The sequence below is a fragment of the Festucalex cinctus genome, chromosome 12 (assembly GCF_051991245.1).
Source record: "Festucalex cinctus isolate MCC-2025b chromosome 12, RoL_Fcin_1.0, whole genome shotgun sequence".
Taxonomy (NCBI): domain Eukaryota; kingdom Metazoa; phylum Chordata; class Actinopteri; order Syngnathiformes; family Syngnathidae; genus Festucalex; species Festucalex cinctus.
This window is the reverse complement of record NC_135422.1, coordinates 2,791,468-2,816,441: the sequence shown is the minus strand read 5'-3', so window position 1 is coordinate 2,816,441 and position 24,974 is coordinate 2,791,468. Positions and strand designations below refer to the sequence as shown.

At 38.0% G+C, this 24,974-nt stretch overlaps 1 protein-coding gene across 2 annotated transcripts; it reads left to right on the top strand.

The window, feature by feature from the left end:
* The first annotated feature begins 242 nt into the window (after positions 1–242).
* On the top strand, positions 243–3,267 carry nkx2.4a (NK2 homeobox 4a). Of its 2 annotated transcripts, none has more exons than XM_077538915.1 (2): positions 243–723; positions 2,068–3,267. In XM_077538915.1, the coding sequence occupies exons 1-2, from the start codon at positions 327–329 to the stop codon at positions 2,736–2,738; spliced, it is 1,068 nt and encodes a 355-aa protein (XP_077395041.1). In that variant the 5' UTR covers positions 243–326; the 3' UTR covers positions 2,739–3,267. The 2 variants fall into 2 exon arrangements, with proteins under 2 accessions (XP_077395041.1, XP_077395040.1); XM_077538914.1 differs by having other exon boundaries at positions 2,041–3,267.
* Positions 3,268–24,974: the final 21,707 nt, after the last annotated feature.

Sequence of the window (24,974 nt, the reverse complement as noted above, 5' to 3'; positions counted from 1 at the left end):
AAGTATCAATGAGCATTGTTTGCTGCCGGCGATTTCAGGCGCGTGGCTCCGCCCCCCTCCCCCTCTCCCGGTGTTTGTCATAAACCTGCATGGCTCCTGGCTCCAATAAACCCGGGCGAAGAGCGCCCTGGGCTCGCCTCCTTCTCCAAGGCGATCAATAGGATCTCAGGCGCACTTCCAAGCCCTCTCTTACGTCGACACCCAACAAGGAGTGGAGCCGATACAACAACAACAACGCTTGCTTGCTTGCTTGCTCGATCTGCTCCAACACCACCCCCCCAAAAAAAAAGAAAAAAAAAACCCAAATCTACCTGCTTTTCCGAATCATGTCGTTGAGCCCCAAGCACACAACGCCTTTTTCAGTCACAGACATTTTGAGTCCAATCGAGGAGACCTACAAGAAGTTTGGCGGCATGGACAACCTGCAGGTTCCGCTGCACGGAGCCTACCGGCAGCCGCAGGTGTCTCAGGGCGCCATGCAGCAGCACTCCATGGGCCACAACGGCGGCGGCGGCGGCGGCGGCGGCGGCGTGGCGGCCGCCTACCACATGCCGCACTCCGTGTCCCAGTTCTCCCACGGCGCCATGGGGGGGTACTGCAACGGGGGCATCGGCAACATGGGCGAGCTGCCGTCCTACCAGGAGAGCATGAGGAATAGTGCCGCGGCGGCGGCGGCGGCAACAGGCTGGTACAGCGCCAACCCTGATCCCAGATACTCCACCAGTAAGTGCGCTCGTCACGCCGCGGGACTTTTTTTTTTTTCCTTCTTCTTCTTCTTCTTCTTTTTTCTTTTTTTTTCCTTCTTCTTCTTCTTCTTCTTTTATCTTTTTTTTCTTTTTCCTCTTCTGCTCTCTTGTAATCGAAATAAACTCGGCGACTTTACCAGAATTGAGCACACAAGTGGATCTACAATATTTTTTACATTATCGGATTCCCAGGATCACGAACAGAATGATCGATTTATTATTATTATTATTATTATTATTATTATTATTATTATTATTATTATTATTAATCATAATAATAAGTATATTTTTCAACCAATAATGGAACAGCAACTTCTGAAATGTATATAATTTACAGTAATCAAATTCGTCTGCTCTAATCTCGTTTTACATAATACAAAAAAAAAAAAAAAAAAAAAAAAGAAAGAAAATCCACCATTTTCTTCATATCGTAATTATAGTATAGTGGCAATTAACATGTAAAGCCTATTGATACTTTTTTTTTTTTTTTTTAACATTTAAGGTGTTTAAATCATTTATTACATTACATTAAATAAAATAGCAGCGCATTATTACTTATTTTTTCTATTTTTATTTCGAACATATCAAATAGAAAAAAAATAAAAAATACTGTTTGTGCTTCTTAATGTACAATATAATGAATTTTAATCTTTGAAAATTCCCCCAAAATAATTAGACGTCCATTATTATTATTATATAATTACTAAACGATGTCATAAAATTCTCAATTACAACTTTTCTCAAGTTATTTATCTCAGTGATAAATAATGGAACTTTTATTAATATCATTATCAGTAAAAATAAATAAATATCCTATATGGTAAATTATCTTCACTTTAAACCGTTAGGCATTATTGTGACCCGTTTTGGGCTTTTTGATGGTTCTGACCAAGTCATTTCAAAATAAGATAACGCCCAGGGTAACTGCTGGGTCAAAAAAAAAATATATAGTAAAATAAATAAATAAATAAATGAATAAATAAATAAATTGAACCAGCCCCGCTGTTTGGCTCAATTTGGCTCAACTTTCTGAGTCAACATTGGGTTGTTATGTTGTTTTGTACAAAACAACATGCCCCTTTTTCAATTTTTTTTCTCCAAAAACAGCCCCCAACATTGAATTGGGTCAAATTGACACAAGTGCGGGTGCACCTTCTTTTTTTTTAATTATTAATTTCTTTTTAAAACCAACATTTTGACCCATATTATTCTTTTTTTTTTTTTGCGCGCGAATTCAAAGGTGAGGCAGAAGGTGACGTCTCGTGTTGATTGAACGCACGTATATATGTTGAAGTTTCTAGATTGACGGGACCTTCCACAGGTATGAACATGGCGGCCATGGGGGGTCTGACGGGGATGGCGGACGCCTCCAAGTCCATGCCGACCCTGCACGCTCATGCGCCCAGGAGGAAGCGGCGGGTCCTCTTCTCCCAGGCTCAAGTCTACGAGCTGGAGAGGAGGTTCAAGCAACAGAAGTACCTGTCGGCGCCGGAGAGGGAGCACCTGGCCAGCATGATCCACCTGACGCCGACCCAGGTCAAGATCTGGTTCCAGAATCACCGCTACAAGATGAAGCGGCAGGCCAAGGACAAGGCGGCGCAGCAGATGCAACAACAACAACAACAACAACAACAGCAGCAGCAGCAACAGGACGGGACCATGTGCCAGCAGGCCCAATCCCCGAGACGCGTAGCGGTACCGGTTCTGGTCAAAGACGGTAAACCGTGTCAGAACGCTTCCAATACGCCCACGCCGAACCAACAACAAGCCGTGCAGCAGAACCAGCAGAGTCAACAGCAGAACGGGGCCGGCGTGGTGCTCGGCCAGCACCAGAACCAGCAGCAGCAGGTGAACGATTTGGACCTGGAGGACATGTCGCCCAGCCCCCCCTCGCTGCACGGCCAGCTCAGCATGGCTCAAATAGACACCGCTGCTGTCGATTACACCAGCAACATGGTCAGCTCGAACCTCCTCTACGGCAGAACGTGGTAGGACCAAGCGACAGACACTTTTTTGTTTTGTTTCTACATCAAACCTTGCGGCGGATGTGAGCAGCTTTCCACATCGCGCGCATACAGTATAAGGGTTCGGTAGAAGACGACAAAAAACAAGTGAGTGAGGGTCCCGCAGCCCTCCGGCACATTTTCTTGACATCTCTCAAAAAAAAGGGAGTCTATTTTTGAGCATCACAAACACACGGCTGGCCCTTGATAAGCAATCAAGACGCTTTGGACCCACTTTTGTAAGCTTTTTTGGACCTCCCTTATGATGTTTTAATGTTAGTCTATGTTTGAAAAAAAAAAAAAAAAAAAAAAATCAATCGAAGGGGAGCTCAAGTCAAGTCACCAAGCTGGGATTTTGTCATATTGTAAACAAATGTATTCAAAATTAGAATCCTGAAACGAATTAGGGACTTAATGTACATTTGGCTAACACGTTAATTGTGTAATATTTGCGTCCTCTTTTTATGTTTTCTTTATTCTTTTTGTAAGTTAAAACGATCAAATGGAGCTGCTGTATATGTTTCCAACCCAAGTGAACAATAAGAATAAATAACTTGAAGTGTGAGAGCGATTTCTGAAGAAGTTTTTTTTTTTTTTTTCTGGAATCTGTTTTGAAGTGCATTTTCATTATGCTGAGACTGTGACCAAATTGAGGAGGAAAGCAAGGTCGATGAGGGAGCCAGTATTGTTCAGGTGACATTTTGGAGGGCTGGCTTTTATCCTGCATGTCTGCAAAAAAAATAAAAAATAAATACAAGACCGGAACATGCGCCCTTATAAGACATTAGCAATCATTAGCCAGCAAATACTTTTTTTATTTTATTTTTTTTTAAATCTGAAACTCTTATCCAACTCTTTTATCTTGTTTTAACAGGTCTTGCCCCAATCTAATTGGACAAATTAATTGTATTAATATTATTGAATACAAATATAAAAGTCGATCATTGAAAATCGATTTTTTAACAGATAGTGTGTAAATTAAATATATCAAATAAAAAAATAAAAAAGTAGATATAAATTAATGTGCTGCATGAGTTGGAACATATGAGGGTGCTGATATTAATAATAATAATTTATGTCGTCTTTTCAAGTGTTTTCTTTTTACCTCTATTCTGATTTTATTTTATTCCAACAGAGTTACTGTATAATGTGTATTTATTACTTTCATAATTCATATATAATAGAGACGCACACACACGGATTTTTTTTTCTTTTTCTTTTTTTTGGCGACCAATCTCTTGAAAAGATAAACGATTTGTGCAAACCAACTCGAAAGTGTTTCCAGCTCCAAAAAAAAAAAAAAAAAAAACATCGGCCGATAATGGCGTCGAATATTTCATTTCCGGTGTTCATTTAAACGTGTTTGGAAGTGACTTTGTGGAGCCCCCTTTTGGGGTGATGACACCGCGCCATGATGATGATGATGATGATGATGATGATGATGATGATGATGATGATGGCTATCTCAACGGAGAGCTGGGAGAGCCTCCATTTTGCGAGCCCCTTCACATACCTGGCAGCTGTATGTATATGCGGGCTATCATCATGCACACTCCAGGGGCGATCAGAGCCAATATGCACCTGACATTTTGAAATTGGCCGCAACAAGTCGGTCATGGCGGGAGTTGGATAAGAGCACGAAACAAACGACAAATGCATTCCTGGATGCACTTTGATGCCGCAAGATGATTTCCGGATAGATTCGCTCCCCCAAATTGAGGGCATGAATGAGCTGTCAACAAAGCTTTTCTTTTTTCTTTTTTTTTTGATGGTGGACCATGAAATGAAAGTGGAGGTGAAGCCATTCTTTTCTTTCATTTTTATTTTTATTTTTTTTTCAATAGCCACAGTTATGGCGCTCTAATAGGCTATGCTTGGTAATCACCGCCTATTGTTGTCTGTTGCTTCTTTCACATTATTGTGGGGTGAACCTCTCTTTGTAAGGAAATATGCAGTGTGGCCGCGTACTGTAATTGCATCATTTCAGTCTGGTGAAGTTTTTTTTTTTGGGGGGGGGGGGGGTGAGCAGTATCACACAATATATCGTCATGAAAATTCATTCCTCGCATACGCTTGCACAACTCAATGATGCATTTCATGAAATTGCCTCTATTATACAAAGCAGATATTTCCATAAATGGAAGCCTATGCCACATTTAGGTTATTATAGAGCAGGGGGGTGTCCAAACGACGGGCCGGGGGGGCCATTTGCGGCCCGCCGTCCATTTTTTAGTGGCCCGCGAGATATGCTAAAAATGGCATTTGACTCAGTTCAAATAAAAATAAACAAAACAAAAATGTTTGGAGATGATCAAAGTAAGAAGGGAGGTGTCGAAAAACAGGTGCCATTAAAGGTTATTTTAGTTAACTAAAACTAATGAAAAAACTAAAATTCAAAAAACAATTTCGTTGACGAAATAAAACAAAAACGAAGATGCGTTTTAAAAAAACCCAAAACTAACTGAATCTACGTTTTAGGTTTACAAAACTAAATAAAATAAAACTATAATTATAGCAAACATGTCCTTCGTTTTAGTCTTTGGTAATTAATTTTAATGTATGAGCCTTTGGGGATGATTTTAAATATGATTTTTAGTAGATTTATTTTGATATAAACTGGAATAATGACATCGCGCCCATGCTGTTTTTTAAATGTTTTGCACGAGTTTTATTGACAACTTTATAAATAAAGTTGAGTAATACACCTTAAAAAAACAAACTAAAACTAATACTGAAACTAACGAAACTAAAACTAAGCATTTATTAAAGAACTAAAACTAATAAAAAATCTAACAGAACCACTCTGAAAACCAATTAAAACTAACTAAATAAGAAAAAAAAATCAAAACAAAATAAAAACTAAAATGAAAAATTCCCAAACTATAATAACCCTACTGCCATATTACAAATAAATTGGTTTATATACTGTAGCATTTTTCTAAATATGTAAAAGCACAAATAAATTATTTGTACAATTTTTAGGACTAAACAAAATTTCTCTTCATAACATTATGTGGCCCTTGCGTCCTTCTGATTTTCTGTATGTGGCCCTCAAACGAAAAAGTTTGGACAGCCCTGTTATAGAGTTTGATAAGACATGGATAGTTTTTTTTTTTTTTTTTTTTTTTTTTTTTTTTTTTACGCACACATCTATTCTTGCCAGGTAATTGCAGGTTGCACTCCATAATGTCGTTCCTGCAGCCCCCAAAGACCCCCCCAAGACCCCCTCCCAACTCCCTCCCCTCCCTTTATTCTACTTAATATGTCAGAAGGTCTGATCACAGACGAACCTTTTCAAGTCCTATTGATGTGCTCCTCAATTGACCATGGCGACCTAGCAACCTAGCGAGCGCTAATTGGCAAAGGCTCAACATTATTGGCTCCATAGTTTACCTACCAACATGCATCCTTGCTCATATTCTTTTTTTTTCTTTTTCTTTTTCTTTTTTTTTTTTTTTTTCCACGATATGTGAAGAGAAATGTTTTGTGGTTTCGGTCTCGGCTTGACAAAGACATTCAAATATTGAGGCCGTCTTTCATTCTAATGATTTTCTTTCAGGCAACTCGGTTCTTATTATCATCGCCATGAAAAGAAACATGCTGCATTAACTGCAGGTGAATTAGCTTGTTAATTATTCATTTCAAAAAAATGATAATTAAGATGGTTTAAGAAAGTTTCAAAGGGGAATGTGTGTGTGTGTGTGTGTGTGTTTTCACGTTTTTCTTCCAAGTATGCAGATGTTATCTCAAGCCTGGCAAGCCTGCAGGGGTGTGCAAACTTCTTCATTTGAGGGCCACATACAGAAAGTCAGAAGGACGCAAGGGCCACATAATGTTATGAAGAGAAATTGTGTTTAGTCCTAAAAATTGTACAAATAATTTATTTGTGCTTTTGCATATTTAGAAAAATGCTACAGTATATACACCCATTTATTTGTAATATGGCAGTAGGGTTATTATAGTTTTGGAATTTTTCATTTTAGTTTTTGTTTTGTTTTAAGTTTTTTTTTTTTTTATTTAGTTAGTTTTAATTAGTTTTCAGGGTGGTTCTGTTATTTTTTATTTTTTTTAATTAGTTTTAGTTCTTTAATAAATGCTTAGTTTTAGGTTAGTTAGTTTCAGTGTTAGTTTTAGTTTTTTTTTTTTTTTTAAATGTGTATTACTTGTGCGCAATGTTTAAAAAACACCATGGTTGCAACGTCATTATTCCGGTTTATATCAAAATAAATCTACTAAAAATCATATTTAAAATCATCCCCAAAGGCTCATGCATTAAATTAATTACCAAAGACTAAAACAAAGGACATTTTTGCTGTAATTATAGTTAGTTTTATTTTAGTTATTTTTTGTAAACATAAAATGTAGTTTCAGTTAGTTTTCTTTTTTTTTAAAAAGCATCTTCGGGGTTTTTTTTATTTTATTTCGTTAACGAAATAGTTTTTTGAATTTTAATTTTTTCGTTAGTTTTAGTTAACTAAAATTTTATATATATATATATATATATATATATATATATATATAATAACATATTTATTGATTGATTGAATTATTTTTTATTTTATTATGCTGGACATGTAAATTTCCCAGAGGGATCAATAAAGTTAAGTCTAAGTCTCAGTCTAAAATACCCTTTAATAGCACCTGTGTTTTTTCGACACCCTCCCTTCTTACTTTGACCATCTCCAAACATTTTTCTTTTGTTTATTTGATTTGAACCGAGTCAAATGCCATTTTCAGCACATGTCGCGGGCCACTGAAAAATGGACGGCGGGGCCGCAAATGGCCCCCGGGGCCGTAGTTTGGACACCCCTGTAGCAATGCGATGAATTATTCCTCCTGCTGAGGGTTATTGTGCACAACTGAGGCCAATATGGTGGAGTGGACTGCTGGGTGGAGTCTCGACGAGTTTGCAGTTTGAAGGAGGAATCACATGATGCCAACTCGGGTCCTCGACTGTGTTGTCAGCTTATTCCGTCGAGTGCAGGAGTTCAAAACATGCCCAGAGAGATTCTTTCATCCGTCGACTGAGGCGACCGCTACAGCGCGAATAGAGCGAATTGATGAAGGTGAAGTTAGCATCAATAATTGTCGAGCATTGTTTGAAGCAGTTAACTCATTCACTCCCAGACATTTTCATGTTCTATTGCTATAAAAAAACATGGAACCTACCAAAATAAAGATTAAAGTCTTTTCTTTCATCAGAAAAAAAAAGTACATTTGTATCGGTTTTTACATTTTACAGCAATTAGCATTAGAATTAGCTAAGTTTCATCATTATTCACAAACCTGTTGAAAATACTGGGAAAAAGAGCTTGTTGCAACATGGCCCTGGCTGATTTCTTATACTTTGCTGCCACCTACTGGCCATTATTTATTTTTATTTATTTATTTTTTGTTTGTATAATTACCATTGCTTTAAGCAACCTCTTCAGGTCTCAAACTGCATCAAAGCCTTCATAATGCTCTAGCATACAAAAACCTAAAACAAAAAACGTATAAATACGTTTTTGGGAGTGAATGAGTTAAGATGAAGCGACTTGATTTGTTCAACTCTTTTTGATGTAAGTTTTTCCTGTGATGTTTTTTTTTTTTTTACATCTAAACTTAATAAAATGATCTTTTTTTTTTTTTTTTTAAAGGGAAGTTAGCCCCAACATTTTCTTTACAATAAAACATTAGATGCAGCCCCATAGTGTAAACACAATATTCTGATTAATATTGCATTTGTGGTTTTTAATCCATCTCAGCGGGGCGGCCATTTTGCTTCTTGCTGTCCACTGAAAATGACATCACAGTTGCTCAGGGCCAACGATGGGAGAGTAGCGACATTCTTTACTTGAGTAAAACTCAACTCAACTCAACTTTATTGATAAAGCGCTTTAAGAACAGCCGTTGCTGTATACAAAAGTGCTGTACATAAACATAAATATCAGTTTTGCCGTAAACAAGAACAATGCAAACATTTTGAAGTGCGAATATAGGTTGTTTTTTGTTTTTGTTTTTTACAAGTAAATACATTTAACATCAGTAAATAAATAAATAAATAAATAAAAATAAAGTATAATAAACAACTTTGGTAAAAGTATTCACTTAAATAATTACTCAAGTAAATGTACAGGCTCTGAAATGTACTTGACAAGTAAAAGTTTTTTTTTTTTTTTTTTTTACAAGTAATACATTTGACATCAGTAAATAAATAAATAAATTAATTAATAAATAAATAAAAATAAAGTACAATTACTTGTATAATAAACAACTTTGGTAAAAGTATTAACTCAAATAATTACTCAAGTAAAAGTGCAGGCTCTGAAATGTACTTGACAAGTAAAAGTAAAAAGTAATTTTACTGGATGCTTTCTCTTGCATCATGAATATTTGCTGAATCGAGCCAATTGCGCGTCATGTGATCGCGTGTCATTGAGCAAAATCGCAAGCTGGGATGCAGCAGGAGACGTTGACAGCTGCTTTTCCCTCCAGGTTTAATATTTTAGTCCTCCTTGCCTGTAAGTGGCGCTAGCTAGCTTGCAGCAGTTTCTCACCAAAACTTCACCGGTTTTGGAAATACTTCAAAATTGTGAATCTTCAACTAAAAGAGCATTTTTTGTTTGTTTTATTTTGAGCGTTAAGGCTATTGAAGAGTGACTGTGCTGTTTTTTTGTTGTTGTTTTTTTTGTCAAAATTAAAGGGAATATATTTGTTTAAAAATATTTGTAATTTTTTTTTTGTATTTGTTAAAATGTACTACTGGTATCGGCAGTTGGTATCGGAGTACTGAGGGTCTGAGTATCGGTATCGGTCTGAAAAAAAGTGGTATCAAACATCCCTACCGATTAGTGATTATTGTATCAGGATTTTTTTTGGATTTTTTTTTTCCGATCGAGCTTGACAGAGCTCATTAAGATTGCGCCGTTGCGCCGAATGTCGTGACGGGTGATTGCATATTGACCTCATTAATGCAGAGTGCGCACCGGGGAATGAGAATTTGATGAGAGGCGGGCAAAAATTATTAGCATACAAGTGAAGTTACTAAATTAGAAACTTCGGAGCGATTCGAGAGTGGAGAGACACGCTTTCAATGTATTTCAAAAATGTCTCTGATTGAGTTTTTTTTTTTTTTTGGCTCGAGTCTTAAACGGGAAAGGAAATGAGGCGCACGTAATGAAACCGATCAACGTTTCTCTTTGAAAACCAGTTGAATGAAAATAAATAAACAACATTTGCACGCTAACTAACAAGGATTTTTTTTTCACTCTGAGCACGAACCCCCCCGAACACTGTTGACTACTATTTGTACTCGAAGGGTTCATTGGAAGTGAAGGATGGACGAACTGCTTGTTTTTTGGGATGTGGGCTTGAGGCGGTGAGAGCATCCCTTATTAGAAAACCATGTCACATTCTCTCCCAACTGGCTGTAATGCCAATAATCCCCCCCCCCCCCCTCTTCCAAGTCCCCCATATGCATGTTTTTCACTCGGGCCATAAGGATTTCAAGAAAGTGTTTTCAGTTGCCACTAATAACGACTGACCTTCAGTGACACGGGCCAACAATGGGTTTGTCAGGCCTCAAACGCGCAACCAAAAGAAGCTGATTAGGAACTCAAGTGGCTGGAAAGCAAGAATCAATGGCCGCTCTGTCCTGCCGCGGCGCTTGCGAGCATGGCGCCGATGATTGTGGGACCTCCGTTAGTTCTGCTTCATTAAGTCGCACAAACTCTTCTTTAAGGAAATTAGTTCAGCCGATTCCTACAAAAAACAAAAAACAAAATCCCGCTGAGAAGCACGTGTGCGGAGTCTGAAAACAATAATATGAGGGGGAAACTTTGCATTCAAATGGCAGCTTTAAAATTTCGAATGAGATTGAGTTGTGTTCGATTTATTTTGATGGACAAACTTGCACCGCTAAGCATACAGTACATAGTGTTGTTCCGATACCGATACTGGTATCGGCAGAGGTGCCGATACTGCATAAAAACAGTGGTATCGGTATCGGTGACTACTCACAAGTAACATGCTGATACCATTAATTCCAACGCTAATATAGGATTTTGGATGCAGCATCTTGTGTCTTGCTGGTGCACGACGTTCACTGGTATGTGACATGTTCACTGCATGCCGATCTAAGATATCCTATCGGCCCTTGAATGCTCTGAACTAGGGGTGTGAATTGCCTAGTACCTGACGATTCGATTCGTATCACGATTCACAGGTCACGATTCGATTCGATACCGATTAATCCCGATACGAATTTATAAGTCGATTGTTGCGATTTTTTTTCATTCAAATTTAGAAAATACTAATCAGTAAGCTTGTAGAGTGTAAGATTTATATGAAAATGTATTATTTATTTATCTGAAATTTCAGTCTTATAGAGGTTGTAATCTGTTTCATGTTTGAACAGCATTAAAATAAAATATTAAGGCTTAATGTTCCGTTCATATAACATTCTTCCATGCTCAAGGTGTGAATCCTAAAAAAATAAAAAAAAATAAAAAAATAAAAAAAAAATAAAAAAAAATCGATTCTGCCGATTATTGAATCGATTCGAGAATCGCGCGGTGTAGTATCGCGATATATCGCCGAATCGATTTTTTTTTTAACACCCCTACTCTGAACCAATAGCAGGACAGCTTTTTTATGTTGAGGAAAAAAAACAACCAAGTATCGGTATGGTATCGGTATCGGCCGATACTGCAAAGCTGGCTATCAGTATCGGTATCGGGAGCCAAAAAACAGTATCGGAACAACACTAACAGTACATGCCAGGGGTGTCAAACTCATGTTAGCTCAAGGGGCCGCATGGAGGAAAATATACTACCAAGTGGGCTGCATCGGTAAAATAACGGTATATAACTTAAAAACGATTGTTTCTTTCAATTAATTAAGACAGTTATAATTACATAAAAATGTTTTTTTTTTTTTTGACATCGTCAAGTTGACTCTGGCTTGATCTGCAGCGTTCTTCTGAACTCTTTGACTGCCAAACGTTATCCAAAAAAACCCCCAACGGTGCCAGCCGATTCGGAGCATTTTTACTCATCTTTCAAAGCATACAGAATATTGTGCGGTATGACGACATACATATGGTGGCTACCATATGAAAGATTGGATTCCATTCTTTTATGAGAAAAAACAAAAGTATGTTTTTACTTTATTCCGTTCTTTAGTAATCACCATTTGAAATTAGGTCATTTGAGTGACATAAGAGAAAAACAAGCTTTTCGTGAAAAAGATTTTTTTTTTTTTTTTTTTTTGCACAACAGTGACTTTGACAGTAATTATTTTTTTTGTTTGCTGACAAGGTAGTGCTGCACAGATGTTGCGCTGCCCATTCACAGAAAAAAAAAAATGTAATAAACGTAAATTAACGTTTTTGGCGTCATTCATTAGGATTTTAGAATACGTTATTAACCGTTTTTGGCAGTCAAAGAGTTAACAAGTTCAAATTTTCCTCTGTAGTGGCATTGTGGGTTGTTCTAATCTAGCCAATTGCACGTCATGTGATCAAGTTATGTTTCAATTAATTAAGACAGTTATAATTACATAAAATTATGTTTTTTTTTTAGTCCTGTTACAGCATATAACATTGTTACATTAATTTCAAATGAATGATTAACCCCACGGCGGCCATTGCATTTGTAAAAGGCCGGTTTTGCAACATGAAAGTTTGCCATTAGGTCTTCGTTGGAGGTTCAGAGCCTCTTGCGAAGAAACTCGGCAAACGTTTAACCTCCCGCCGTTTGAAGTCAAACTCATTTCAAGCGGGAATATTAACATGGCTTCCTTTTTTTTTTTTTTTTTTTTTTTTTTACAAATGAAAGCACATTCAACCTGACAATTTCTCCCGACGTCGACGGCGTTTTTTTTCCAATCTGTCTTTTTAGACGCGTGGATGAAAAGTGTGACGGGAGTGAAACGGTTATTGACTGTGGCCATCACTTTGACTGCAATGAAGGACAAGTGTTTCCGCGAGAGATTTGTAATTCATTCAAGAACACCACTTTCTGGTGCACCGCGCATGATATAATTACACTCCATCCTTGGAATGGGTTGCCAAGCTGTCCTAAACAATACATTGAAAATGTTAATTTAAGACTTTTTTTTTTTTTTTTTTAAATAACCAACTCAGATTACTGAAGTTTTTATGGACATTTACATGTGGGGGAGTTTAACACTGTCCTTCACAACACGGCCCCCCTTTTTTTTTTTTTTAAATACTTTTGAACCACCCCCCCCCCCACACACACACACTTACGGTTGCCACGGTAATGGCCAGCTGCCAGTCTGCAGATTACCGGTTAATAGGGCCGCCTGGAGAGCAATGCAATGGATACAATCAGTGTATTTAGGTTGGGAAAAAAAAAAAAAAAAAAATACTTATCCTTGTGCAGGTGTGCGACCATTTCCTCATTCAATTGATAGTTGCAGTCGCCCCCCCCCCCAAAAAAAGAAAAATCGCATTGTAGTCACATAATAAACGACGAACTATAAATAAAACGTTTTCGCAACTAGTGACTGAGAGGATTTGACAGCGAGCGGTCGGAAATAGAAGCACGCGAGGATATTAACATGAATGTCGACAGACAGCGGCGAGAGCAACCTTTCAATAGCTAACGCCCGTCAAATTAAGCCCAGAAGGACATAATCATTTCTTCAAATATAACATTTGGCCCATTCAAAACAAGCTGGAGTCTCAATCGAACTGTCCCGGAGGGCTTGCGGGCCAAAGAGGACCACCCACTTTCTTTTCAATTATCATCTTGCGGCAACCTGTCTCCACTCCAGCATTCAGCAGGAGACACTGACTGCTCTCCAAGAGGGAATGACAATTAGACCGCTTCCCTCGAATCAACTTTCCAGACTGCAGCAAAGCATGTGACCCCCAACACAAACAGGATTACATTCAAATCCCGCGTTTCTTTGACTCCTTTCCTCTCTTCCTCTCGAGAAGCTGCAGTCAGGGGTCGCCCCGGTCAGAGGCAGCGAGGTGAAGAAATGCCGAGCGCCCATTGAAATCTGCAAATATATAAATGACTTGAAGTAGACGAAAAGTGCGGGCCGTGTGCGGCTTGTGAGTCGCGTAGCGTGCAGTTAACAGATGTGATGAAAAATAGAAAGTACATATCCAACAAAAAAAAGAAGAAGGAAGATTTGTGTCAGGGATCTAGGCTGGGTTTGCTATTATTATTATTATTTACATTCAAAATTATGTTATCTTTAAAATTTTGGAATGGGCGAGTACCAATGCCAGGTATCGGTATTGGGCTGACATCCGGCCTTAATTCGAGGTATCGGTAATCGAGAGTTGACTAATTAGATTCAGGAAAAAATGCAATATTATGATTTTTTTTTTTTAAACTAATTCTTATCAAGTGCGACTTTATTCCTGTAATATTGTACGTTTATTCTACTAATAATGAATGAATGAATGAATGCATGAATGAATGCATGAATGCATGAATGAATGCATGAATGAATGAATGAATGCATGCATGAATGAATGCATGAATGTATGAATGAATGAATGAATGAATGAATGAATGAATGCATGCATGAATGAATGAATGCATGCATGCATGAATGAATGCATGAATGTATGAATGAATGAATGAATGAATGAATGCATGAATGAATGAATGAATGAATGAATGAATGAATGAATGAATGAATTGGATTTGGTCCAGACACAAACAAGCCAAATACACAATCTAAAAACTAGTGCTGTCGAAGTTAAAGCGTTACCTAATTAATTAATCACAAAAAATTATCGCATTAATCATTGTATTACCACCGATTAATCACATTATTATTATTATTATTATTATTTATTTTTTTAATTGGTATTATTTATTTACTTATTTAGCTGCTACTTGCAAGCTAATAAAATAAATATAAAACAATATGTTAAAAAACATTTCTTAAATTATTAAATAATAATAATAGTAATAATAATAATAATAATCATCATCATCATCATCATCATAATTATTATTACTCTTGAAAAAAATATTTTTGCTTCTGCAAATACTACTTTATTCTCATTAAATTATGATTGGTGTAATTGTTTGGTGTTTCTTTTCAGTATTACGTTTCAATTTTTTTTTGCAAAACCACATTGATTAGCCAAGCACAAAACAACATGTTGCATTTTCCCCATGTCATTAGAAAAGATCATTTGAGGAAGGAAGCAGTATAATCTACAGAATTCAATGTAAATATTGCCAAATTAAATTGTAATTGATTTTGTTTTAGTTGCATCGTTTTGATGCTTTGACAGGTCAACGCGAAGCTTTGGATTCTTGAGACGACAGTTTTGGGCACGTTTTGGAGAGTTGGGGGTTCCTGCTAATCTTACAAGCCAACATGAGTGTTGTATTGACTTGTCATTTGTATTTTCTCTCCATTAAAACCTCATCAGCGCAAACAACAACTTGTCTCGGCCGCACCAATTAGAGCGCAATCCGCATGGGACAAAAAAAAAAAAAAAAAAGCTTTGTTCCAGTTGGGAATCATATAGCAGCCAGTGGATCTGGAGTGTTTATTTGGCCCCGTGTAGCCAGCTGGTCATACGAAGGCACAGAAAGGCTACATTGACTCCACCCCGCAGGGGGTCGTGGCACAGCCGAAAGAGAAATTGGACTCTTTTTCAGCTCGCCTTTCCACAATGCAGCAGACCCAATCAAAGCCGCGGATCCTTTTGTGGGTTTGGGGGGGGGGTCGTGAGTGGACAAGAGAGGGCGAGGGTGGGAGCGGGTTTAGGCTGGCTGCCCCCAACCCTCTCTTCCACCTCCACCGCCTCCTCCTGCCACTGTCCTGTCTGTGCGGCCAACCACACTTCACAGCTAATTAGTGGTCAGATCCACTGGGCCCTAATCAGCGCGACATGTTAAAAGTGCCGTAATCAGGCCTCGTCCTCACTCACACAAACCACTGTCACTGATTTAGCTGGATTGATGAAGGCATCACGTAGAGGTTTGCTGGTCAGTGCATTAAAAGTGTGTGGTGGGTTATCGATGTGCTTGTTTGAATCGTATTCATCGACGGGGTGGGGACATCCAGTGAATTTTATGTATATTCAATAAATCCTTTAACACAGTGCTTCTCAATTATTTTCTGTCATGCCCCCCCCAGTAAGAAGAAAACATCTCACGACCCACCAACCCCCCCCCCCCCCCCCCCCCCCACGATAAATAGTATCATTTGTCTATAAAATTGTTATAAGCACACCTCCGCATAACACTGTATCTGTATTAACGTATAAGAGAATAAAAAAACAAAAATAAAAATAGAAATATGGAGCAACTTACAACAAAGAATTGCTTTATTCACTGTAACAGAAAAGATTTAAAGTGCGTCTGAAATTCAAAAATAAAATGAAATCCTTAATTAAACTATAACATTTTTTTTTGACTGGCCATGTCAAACCATATGATACGGAAAAATAAAATGACATAAAATCAATAAATAATAATGCATTCAAACTGATCACCAACATTAACTCAGGAGCACAATATTAAAAAAAACCCAAAAAACTTTAACCTGCAAAACAAAAATAAATAAAATAATTTGTGTGTGTAAAGTGGAGCATGCTCAGTGCAAACAAAACCCCTACACCACCAAGTGAATGCTCCCTGCGCGCACTCTGCCAATAATGAGAGCGCCACTGCCCCCTAATGTAGTGGAGGTGCAATTGCACTTTATTCTTGTACAGTAAAAAAATAAAATAAAAATAAAAAAATAAAAAAGCATGTTCCCCGAGGTCAAACTTGATGGAGCCTCGCGCCCCCCTGGGCGGGGGCCCGCCCCACTATTTGAGAAGCACTGCCTTAACATGAAGTGAAATTCAATTTTTTTAAATTGTAAAATACAACTTGACCCCAGTCTCCACAAATATATGCATTATTATTACATTTATCACTGCTAAAGGGTTGGCCGTCAATCGCGCTTTAAAAAAAAAGAAAAAAAAAAAGAGGCGTTAAAGACAGCTCTTAGTATGAAAAGAAAAATGCACTGAGCTGTCAGCAATGTCTTAAAAATGTGATTATGCCATCTAGTGGCAGAAAAAACGACCTTAACGCAAATCAATATCTCAATTGTGTTTTTCAATGCAGTACATCTTCTTAATTTTATCTACATTTTATGAATTATTATGAAATTACTGTATCAATGAGATGCAGCCTATTAGTTTAACATTTTTACACTTTTATGTTGAGTATGAAAACTTAGAAAAAATGTTTTGTTGTACATTTAGAACAGATATCAAATGTGCAATTCATCACGAGTTAAGTGTTGAAGTCATGAAGTCAAAAAAATGTAATCACCTGACGCCCTTAACTCATTCGCTCCCAGCAATTTTCACATTTCGCAATCCCGTTCGCTCCCGGCTGTTTTACTGGATTTTGACTAATTTTGCAAGGCCCACGGAATATTGTGTTCTATTGCTATAAAAACATGGAACCTATCAAAAGAAAGATTAGACTCTCTTCTTTTTATCAGAAAAAAGTACATTTCTATTTGTTTCCGTTTTGCAGCAATTAGCATTAGAATATAGCAAAGTTTCATCAGTTGTCACCAATCTATTTAAAATTGTGAGTAACTGCGCTTTTTTTCAACATGGCCCTGGTTGATCTCCTTTGCTCTGCTGCCACCTGAAGGCCGTTTGTGTAATAACTACCATTTCTGCAAGCGTTCTTTGCTGTTGAGAGGCTGCATCAAAGTCTTCTGTATGCTCTAACATTAAAAAAGCAAAACAAAACAAAAAACAAAAAACGAAAAAACGTAAGAATACGTCTTTGGGACACTTAAAACATTAAAAAAAAACTTATTTATAAGTTATTGGGAGGACATGAGTAATATTTAATTTTATGTGTGTTAGATTAAATGTGTTAAAAAAAGTTTTTAAGGTATTTCTATCTTGCTCTTTTCACCTATTGCAGGTGAGTCTGTAAAGTATCCCTTGTGCTAAATGGCATTCACATTTTCTTTCTTCGTTATTTGGTATCAGCGTTTCAAGATGAATATTTTACTGCACTTGTTTACTAATGAGCTCCCAAATAATAACTTTTGCGGCTAAGTATTCTGGCATATAAATTAGATCAGTCTTTTTTTCTTTTCTTTTTTATCAGTTAATTGCTTTTTAATGTTAATTAGGTTTTAATGCAGAGACACTCTTAAGATGGCTATGAATGAATATGAAGGTGTTCTTATTCATGCAGATTATTCCGCGGCCATCAATGAGAAACGAAGCCAGTTCGAGCCAACCGGCGCACTTTGACCGGAATAAACCGAGCGAGTGTTACTTTAACTCATTCACTGCCAATGACGACTATAGACGTCAAAAATCCAAGCAAACAGCCAGTGCAAATTTTGACAAGAAATTTGAATTTAATTTTAGTTTTTCATTGTTTTCATTCGTAGTTATAAATCATTGTCGTTATGAATAACAACGATGACAACAATTTCATTGCTAAGTGCTACCATTGTGCGTAGAACGGATTCCTGTTACCCTACAACACGGGCGTTGACGTTCTTGTGATTGGTCTTGGTCTTACTGAGACCACATACTGGGTCTAGGCCTCCAAAAGTCAATTTTAGTCGACTAAAATTGCTCTTTATTTTTGTTGACTAAAATTGGATTAAAACTAAAACACAATCAGGTGACTGAGTTATGACTAAGGCTTTAATTAAATTTAGTCAGAAAACTATAACTAAAACTAAATTATTTTTTTTTTATATTAAAATTTTAATTTTAATTTTTTTTTTTTTTTTTCAAAATTAACACTGTTTGCTTGGATTTTGACGTCTATAGTTGTCATTGGCAGTGAATGAGTTAAAGTATGTTCGGAATATTTTTGTATGAAGGCATTTCTGTAACGTCAAATCACATCTTGTGCACGCTGGTCAGCTGTTTCGATTCCATTTTTTTTTAGAGATTAATTTGGGATGTTGATAAAAATAAATAAAACAAGTGGTTGTCAACATTGACAGCCTGAACAAATTTTAATCTAAGTGCTATAACAGTGGAGAATGGATTAGCTAATGACCGTACTTTTCAGCAATATAAGGCGATGAAATGAAATGAAAATCTTCAACAACTTCTTAAGTGACAACTTATCCTAATCAGGGCCACAATCATAAAGAGGCCTTGCTGTTTACTGATTGCGCCAATCAAAAATGGCTTCTTCAAACGCAGCTAATTGGTGAGTTTGCTCACTGCGCGGCGAGGCGAAAGCTGAGGGGCGACTGTTGTGATTTGAAGGAGCCAAATATCTCCCATTTGCATCGAGTGCCACCAGAACGCACTTGACTCCCACAAGTTATCAGCGAGCCAGACAATTATTCATCAGGCACAAATTGGCACATCAAAGTCAAATCAAGAGAATTAGCATCAGGAAGACCCGAAAGCGAAGGCGGGGACAAGACGGGGCGGCCTTTGATTGACCGCGCTGCCCTTCACGCCCGCTCAAGCTCGCGACTCCTTCAAAAGTTCCACACGCTACGGCAACACACACACAATTAGCAACGACGGGGGAACAAAATAGATACGACAATAAAAATGCACTTTTTTTTATATATATTCATTTTCGAAGAACCCATGTTAGACATGAAAATATGACGATAATTGCGCCGGAAACCCAACCAGTAGCAGAACCTCGATATAATATCTCGATATTACAGCTCGCAATTCGCGAATCGATTCAATAGGCGGCCGAATCGATTTTTCAACATTCTTAGGGTTCAAACCTTAAGAATGGACTTGATGACTTGAAGTTTCAGATAAATAAATAATACATTTTCGTACAAATCTTAGAGTGTACAAGTTTACTGATTAGTATTTTCTAAATTTGAGGAAAAAAAACAAGCAATTTAGAAATTCGTATCGGGATTAATCGGTATCAAATTGAATCGTGACCTATGAATCGTGATGCGAATTGAATCGTCAGGTACTAGGCACTTGCATGTGAAAAGTAAAAAAATAATAATAAAGAAATAATAATAATAATAATAATAATAATAATAATAATAATAATAATAATAATAAACCAGACTAAGTGCGGTGATGACTGGTTAGCACGTCCGCCTCCCAGTTCTGAGGACTCGGGTTCGAGTCCAGGCTCCGCCCTTCCTGGGTGGAGTTTGCATGTTCTCCCCGTGCCTGCGTGGGTCTTCTCCGGGTACTCCGGTCTCCTCCCACATTCCAAAGACATGCATGGCAGGTTAATTGGGCGCTCCGAATTGTTCCGAGGTGTGCTTGTGAGTGTGGATGGTTGTTCGTCTCTGTGTGCCCTCCGATTGGCTGGCAACCAGTCCAGGGTGTCCCCCCGCCTACTGCCCAGAGCCAGCTGAGATAGGCGCCAGCACCCCCCGCGCGACCCTTGTGAGGAATAAGCGGTCAAGAAAATGGATGGATAATAATAATAACAACAATAAACTAGACTAAGTGCAATTTCTGGAGAAATTGCGTGGGAATGCTGGAAGCTGAATGCTAATAGAGGAATGCTGAGATTTGAATGCATGTGGAATGCTTATGAAGTAAATTGAGAGATAAATTATGAAATGATGACCTCCTGGTTACTGGAAAGTGATACTTAGAAAAAGTTCACATTTAAAAACACTGATTACTGGGACCATGTCGTGCGGTCTGATGAGACCAAGGTAAAATTCTAATGGTGCGGATGGTGTCAAGTGTGTGTGACGTGTGAAGATATGTGCACGTCACTTGATTTGCACCAATTTGTATCAATGTGCATGTCGGTTTTTCTGAAGCTGAATGATCTCTGCAAAGTCAATTAACCCTGAAGTGTGTTTAGTACACAACGCACCACCTTCAATTGCCCCTTATAGAATCGTATTACATTAGAATGCAGTGTAACAAATTAATTATCTTACTTTGTTGTTTGAGAATAAATGAGCTAAAAAAAAAAAAACGTACATGAAAAATAAATGTATTTTGTTGTTTGATATCATGAATTAAATTTGAGTTGCAAATGATTATAAGTACTATTAACCTGGTAACCTTTTAACCACCCAGCAAACAGTGAACAACTTGCACCCCCTTTTGCCTTTCGTGACTTGGTTTATTGGCTCGCTGCACTCATTTTTTTTTTTTTTCTGCTTGTCACCTTATTGTGCACACAATGTTTACAAGGCTTACCCAAACTGACCTTCACAAACGTCTTTGTAAAACCTCCCCCGGAGCTCCTGCTAGAAGCGCTTTAAGAAGTCTGCCTCGATTTACAACCACGGATATAAAGATATATCGAGTAAAAAAAAAAAAAAAAAAAAAAAAAGTGGTTATGGTTGTGAGTGATGGAATATGCATGTGGTATTAAGATGAACATTTACATTGATTTAAGCAGAAAATACCTGAGATTGTGCTGTATGTATTTTCAAGTTTTTTCTAAATCTATTTGGCTTTATAATTTGTGTCAAAAAAAAGTCGGATGTATTGGATATGTAATATGGTCCAATAACGTTGCAAATTTGTTGGACAAATGTTTCAAATTTGAGTTATGGGGCTTTTTTAAATTAATAATAATAGTAATATCCTACTTGTTGTGTATTTTTTTTTTTAGCCTTCTTCATTGCAGTGTGCATGTGTTGTTTAGTAGGATGGGAAAAAAAAAAAAAAAGTGCCAGCCGTATTTCCAGCTTGTGTGTAACAAATATGAACAGCCCTCCATACACCGCTGTAGAGGCGAGGCCAATTTTTATTGCGCTAATTGTCAAAACGCCTCTTCTCGCACAAGCACCGCAAGACTTGAGGGCACTTGTTAGCCTCTTGTGCTTGGATGATGCAATAACACCAAACAAGTTTACAACCTCGGGCGCGATCGCTCTCATTGTGCGATTTCGCTCTTCCTTTCATCACTGAGAGCCAAACGTGCAAAACCGCTCAGTCATGCAGCTGCGATCTAATGGGAACTTTCGCTCGTTCGCCAAATGTCACAACTCATTCATTGACAACCTTCCCTTCTGTCTGTCTGTCTGTCTGTCTGTCTGTCTATCTATCTATCTATCTATCTATCTATCTATCTATCTATCTATCTATCTATCTATCTATCTATCCATCCATCCATCCATCCATCCATCCATCCATCCATCCATCCATCATCATCATCCATCCATCCATCCATCATCATCATCATCATCCATCCATCCATCCATCCATCCATCCACCCATCCATCCATCCATACATCCATCCATCCATCTATCTATCTATCTATCCGTCCATCCATCCATCCATCCATCCATCCATCCATCCATCCATCCATCCATCCATCCACCATCCATCTGTCTGGATGGACGTCCATCCATCCATCCATCCATCCACCCATCCATCCATCTATTAGGGGTGCCAAAATGACTGCGTTAATTCTGAATTAATTTAAAGTTCCTTTACCACCACTATTTTATTTATTTATTCATTTATTTTTGTATTTATTTTTTTACTTGTAAAGCCAGTAGTGAGGGAATGAAGCAGACACATCACATAAATATATTTAATAATAATAATGCATATATTTGTGGAGACGGGCTCAAGTTGTGTTTTACAATTTTAAAAATGTGCAGAATTTCACAAGTTACTTGTTACATGTTAAAGATTAGATTGCTCTTAATATAAAAAAAAAGGAAAAATGCAGAGCTGTCACCAACGGCTTGCATATGCAACAATGCCATCTAGTGGCAGAAAAATGACCTCAACACAAATCAATATCACTCTTTTTTTTTTTACTGTACAGTACTTTTTTTTTTTTTTTTAACTAAATTTTATGAATTAGTATGAAATTACTGTATCAATGACTAAAAGATGCAGCCATATTTCTATTTGTTTAACATTTTCCTCACTTTTATGTTTACAAGAGCATGAAAAATTTGCGAATAATTGTGACTCATATATATATATATATATATATATATATATATATATGTATATGCCACGTGCATATATGTATATAAAAAAACGGCATGTAGGTATGTTGCTGAATATATTTTATTCAAATTTGCAATCAAAAAGTAAAAAAAAATAAAAAAAATCAGCAATATTGCGTGTGTTTATTCTGGCTGCAGCGTCCGTGTACATCGATTTGTGGGTAACTCCAGTTAGCAGGTTGACCAAACGTTTGTGTTGAAACCTTTTGTGTTGCCTTCCCGTGAAATAGAAAAGTGTGAGCATTCGGTTCAGTTCCAACAGCTGATCTGAATGACTTCCATCAAGTGTGAGTACGCTCACCTTGAGCTAAGCGCATGCACGACTACAACAAAAAGACATCGAGTCCTAATATGCCGATTCACCATGGCAACAGAGAGAAATATGTTAAGTTACTTTACCTCCCCCTTGGAATTAGAGGTGTTAATGAAGTCGTATAGTGATGCTGAAAATATATTCTGGAAAACAACAACAACAACAACAACAACAACAACAACAACATGGCTTGGGCAGCAAAGGACAGATGAGCAGCGGGGGAGCAAATCGATGCACAAGACAATGTGGAAGTTACATACATACTTTTATTTATTTATTTATTTATTTATTTTTTACAAATACCAATGGCCCTGATGTTATCTGTTAATTGTATGCATTATTAATTAACTTCAAGTGTCTTCTAGTTCAGTCCACGGGAGCAGTGCAGAGTTATGTTGTTTAAAACACATTCAAAACATCATAAATCACGCTCTTTCAACTAAGTACTGTCTCAAATGTTCTCCAATTTCGATACTGTAAATGTATCGGATCGTATGCCGAGAAACGTTTCCTGGGAGGAGCAATATGGCCTCGCGACTTCAAGAGTCTTGGCCTATCGGCTAACCAAAATTCAGACGTCCGCACGTCAGGTAGAAAAATTACGTTAATATTAAATAAATCGATTTTTGGATATTAATATCAATTTGATTCGATTCATAAATGAGAATCTGGATTCTTTTATGAATCGATTTTTTTAAACGCCATCTCCACGCTGCTGCAGCGCCGCCATGAAGCTTCCTCAGTGACTCGTTCCTGAACACCAATCGCGAGGCTGTACGTGTCGTTTTTAAATCCCGCCCACGTCTTGACGCCAGCTGCTGATTGGTCGTTCGCCAAGACTGACGGCATGAAGCGCGGCTGCTCTCAAATACGAGCCGAGCAAAGAACGAATCGCAATTCAAGAAGTGACCCGTTCACTGAAAAGATTTGTTCTTTTTCAACGAATGGCTCGTTCACGACGCAACACTACTTTAGAAATGTGTGCATTGTGGATAACAGGCTAGCAATGTAGAAGCCGTGGCTAAAAATTAGCTTGTTGGCCTTGTGACATTAGTGAGGGTAGTCGCTGGGCTGCTTCAGGTCACTTACTTATAAGTTCCCTTCATGTGGTTCTATAAAACAAAACAAAATGAGACACACACACAAAGATTAGCACAGTCACAGTTCATGTTATGCTATTCCAAAGAAGAACCCCGACGATAAACAAATCACGGCAGGCGGTTAGCGGATTGATGCTGATCCCTTGAATCGATGCTAATGGCTGACCCCGTATTCCCAAGCGAGCGCGCTACATCGCAGATAACAGGCCGTGTTAATGACAGGGGTTCCAACCATACCCCCCCACCCCCAGCTGTGTCTTGGGCTAATACGCTTTGATCACCTTTTGTTAACATCTCCATCATCAACAGATTGCATCCATCAACGGCGCATTGCATTCATGTCACTTCCTGTGACTCAGCTGCACAAAAAGCACGGATTTGTTTTCTCCTGAGAGGGGAAAAAAAAAGAAGGCGAAGCGCATTAAAAGCAACGCAATGTGTTTTGTCACGTGCATGGAGCAGATGATCACGTCTTTGCACAAATACTCGCAAGCACTCCTCCGTGTCATTTAGTCTTTCTTTTCTGCACTCGGGGAAAGATGCGGAGCAGGAAATATGTTGGACGCGTTGCAGATGGGCTCAGGCACGTCTCTGGTGGCTTGAGGGAGAGTGTACCATGAATAAATTGTGGCGGCGTCTCAGGCGATCGCACTCAATCACAATGCATAAGCTGTCGATGTTGCATCCTGTGCATGCGCCGTGGAATTATCCTCCAACATTGCTGACTTTTGGCGGCTAAGCACGGCGAAAGGAGCGCTAAATAAATTGGCCAAAGTCAGAAGTGAGGTCCTAGCTTCAATATAAACCCAATAGGTCGCTTGACGCTTGCAGATTTGGGTCTATTAGTGCAGCCCCAGAGTTCAAAGCAAACATGGTGAAGCT

Excerpts from the sequence above, each read along its gene's own strand:
- nkx2.4a (XM_077538914.1), top strand. The coding sequence starts at position 327 with ATGTCGTTGAGCCCCAAGCACACAACGCCTTTTTCAGTCACAGACATT. Across the intron at positions 724-2,040 it reads TGATCCCAGATACTCCACCA|TTTCTAGATTGACGGGACCT; the intron begins GTAAGTGCGCTC and ends TATATGTTGAAG.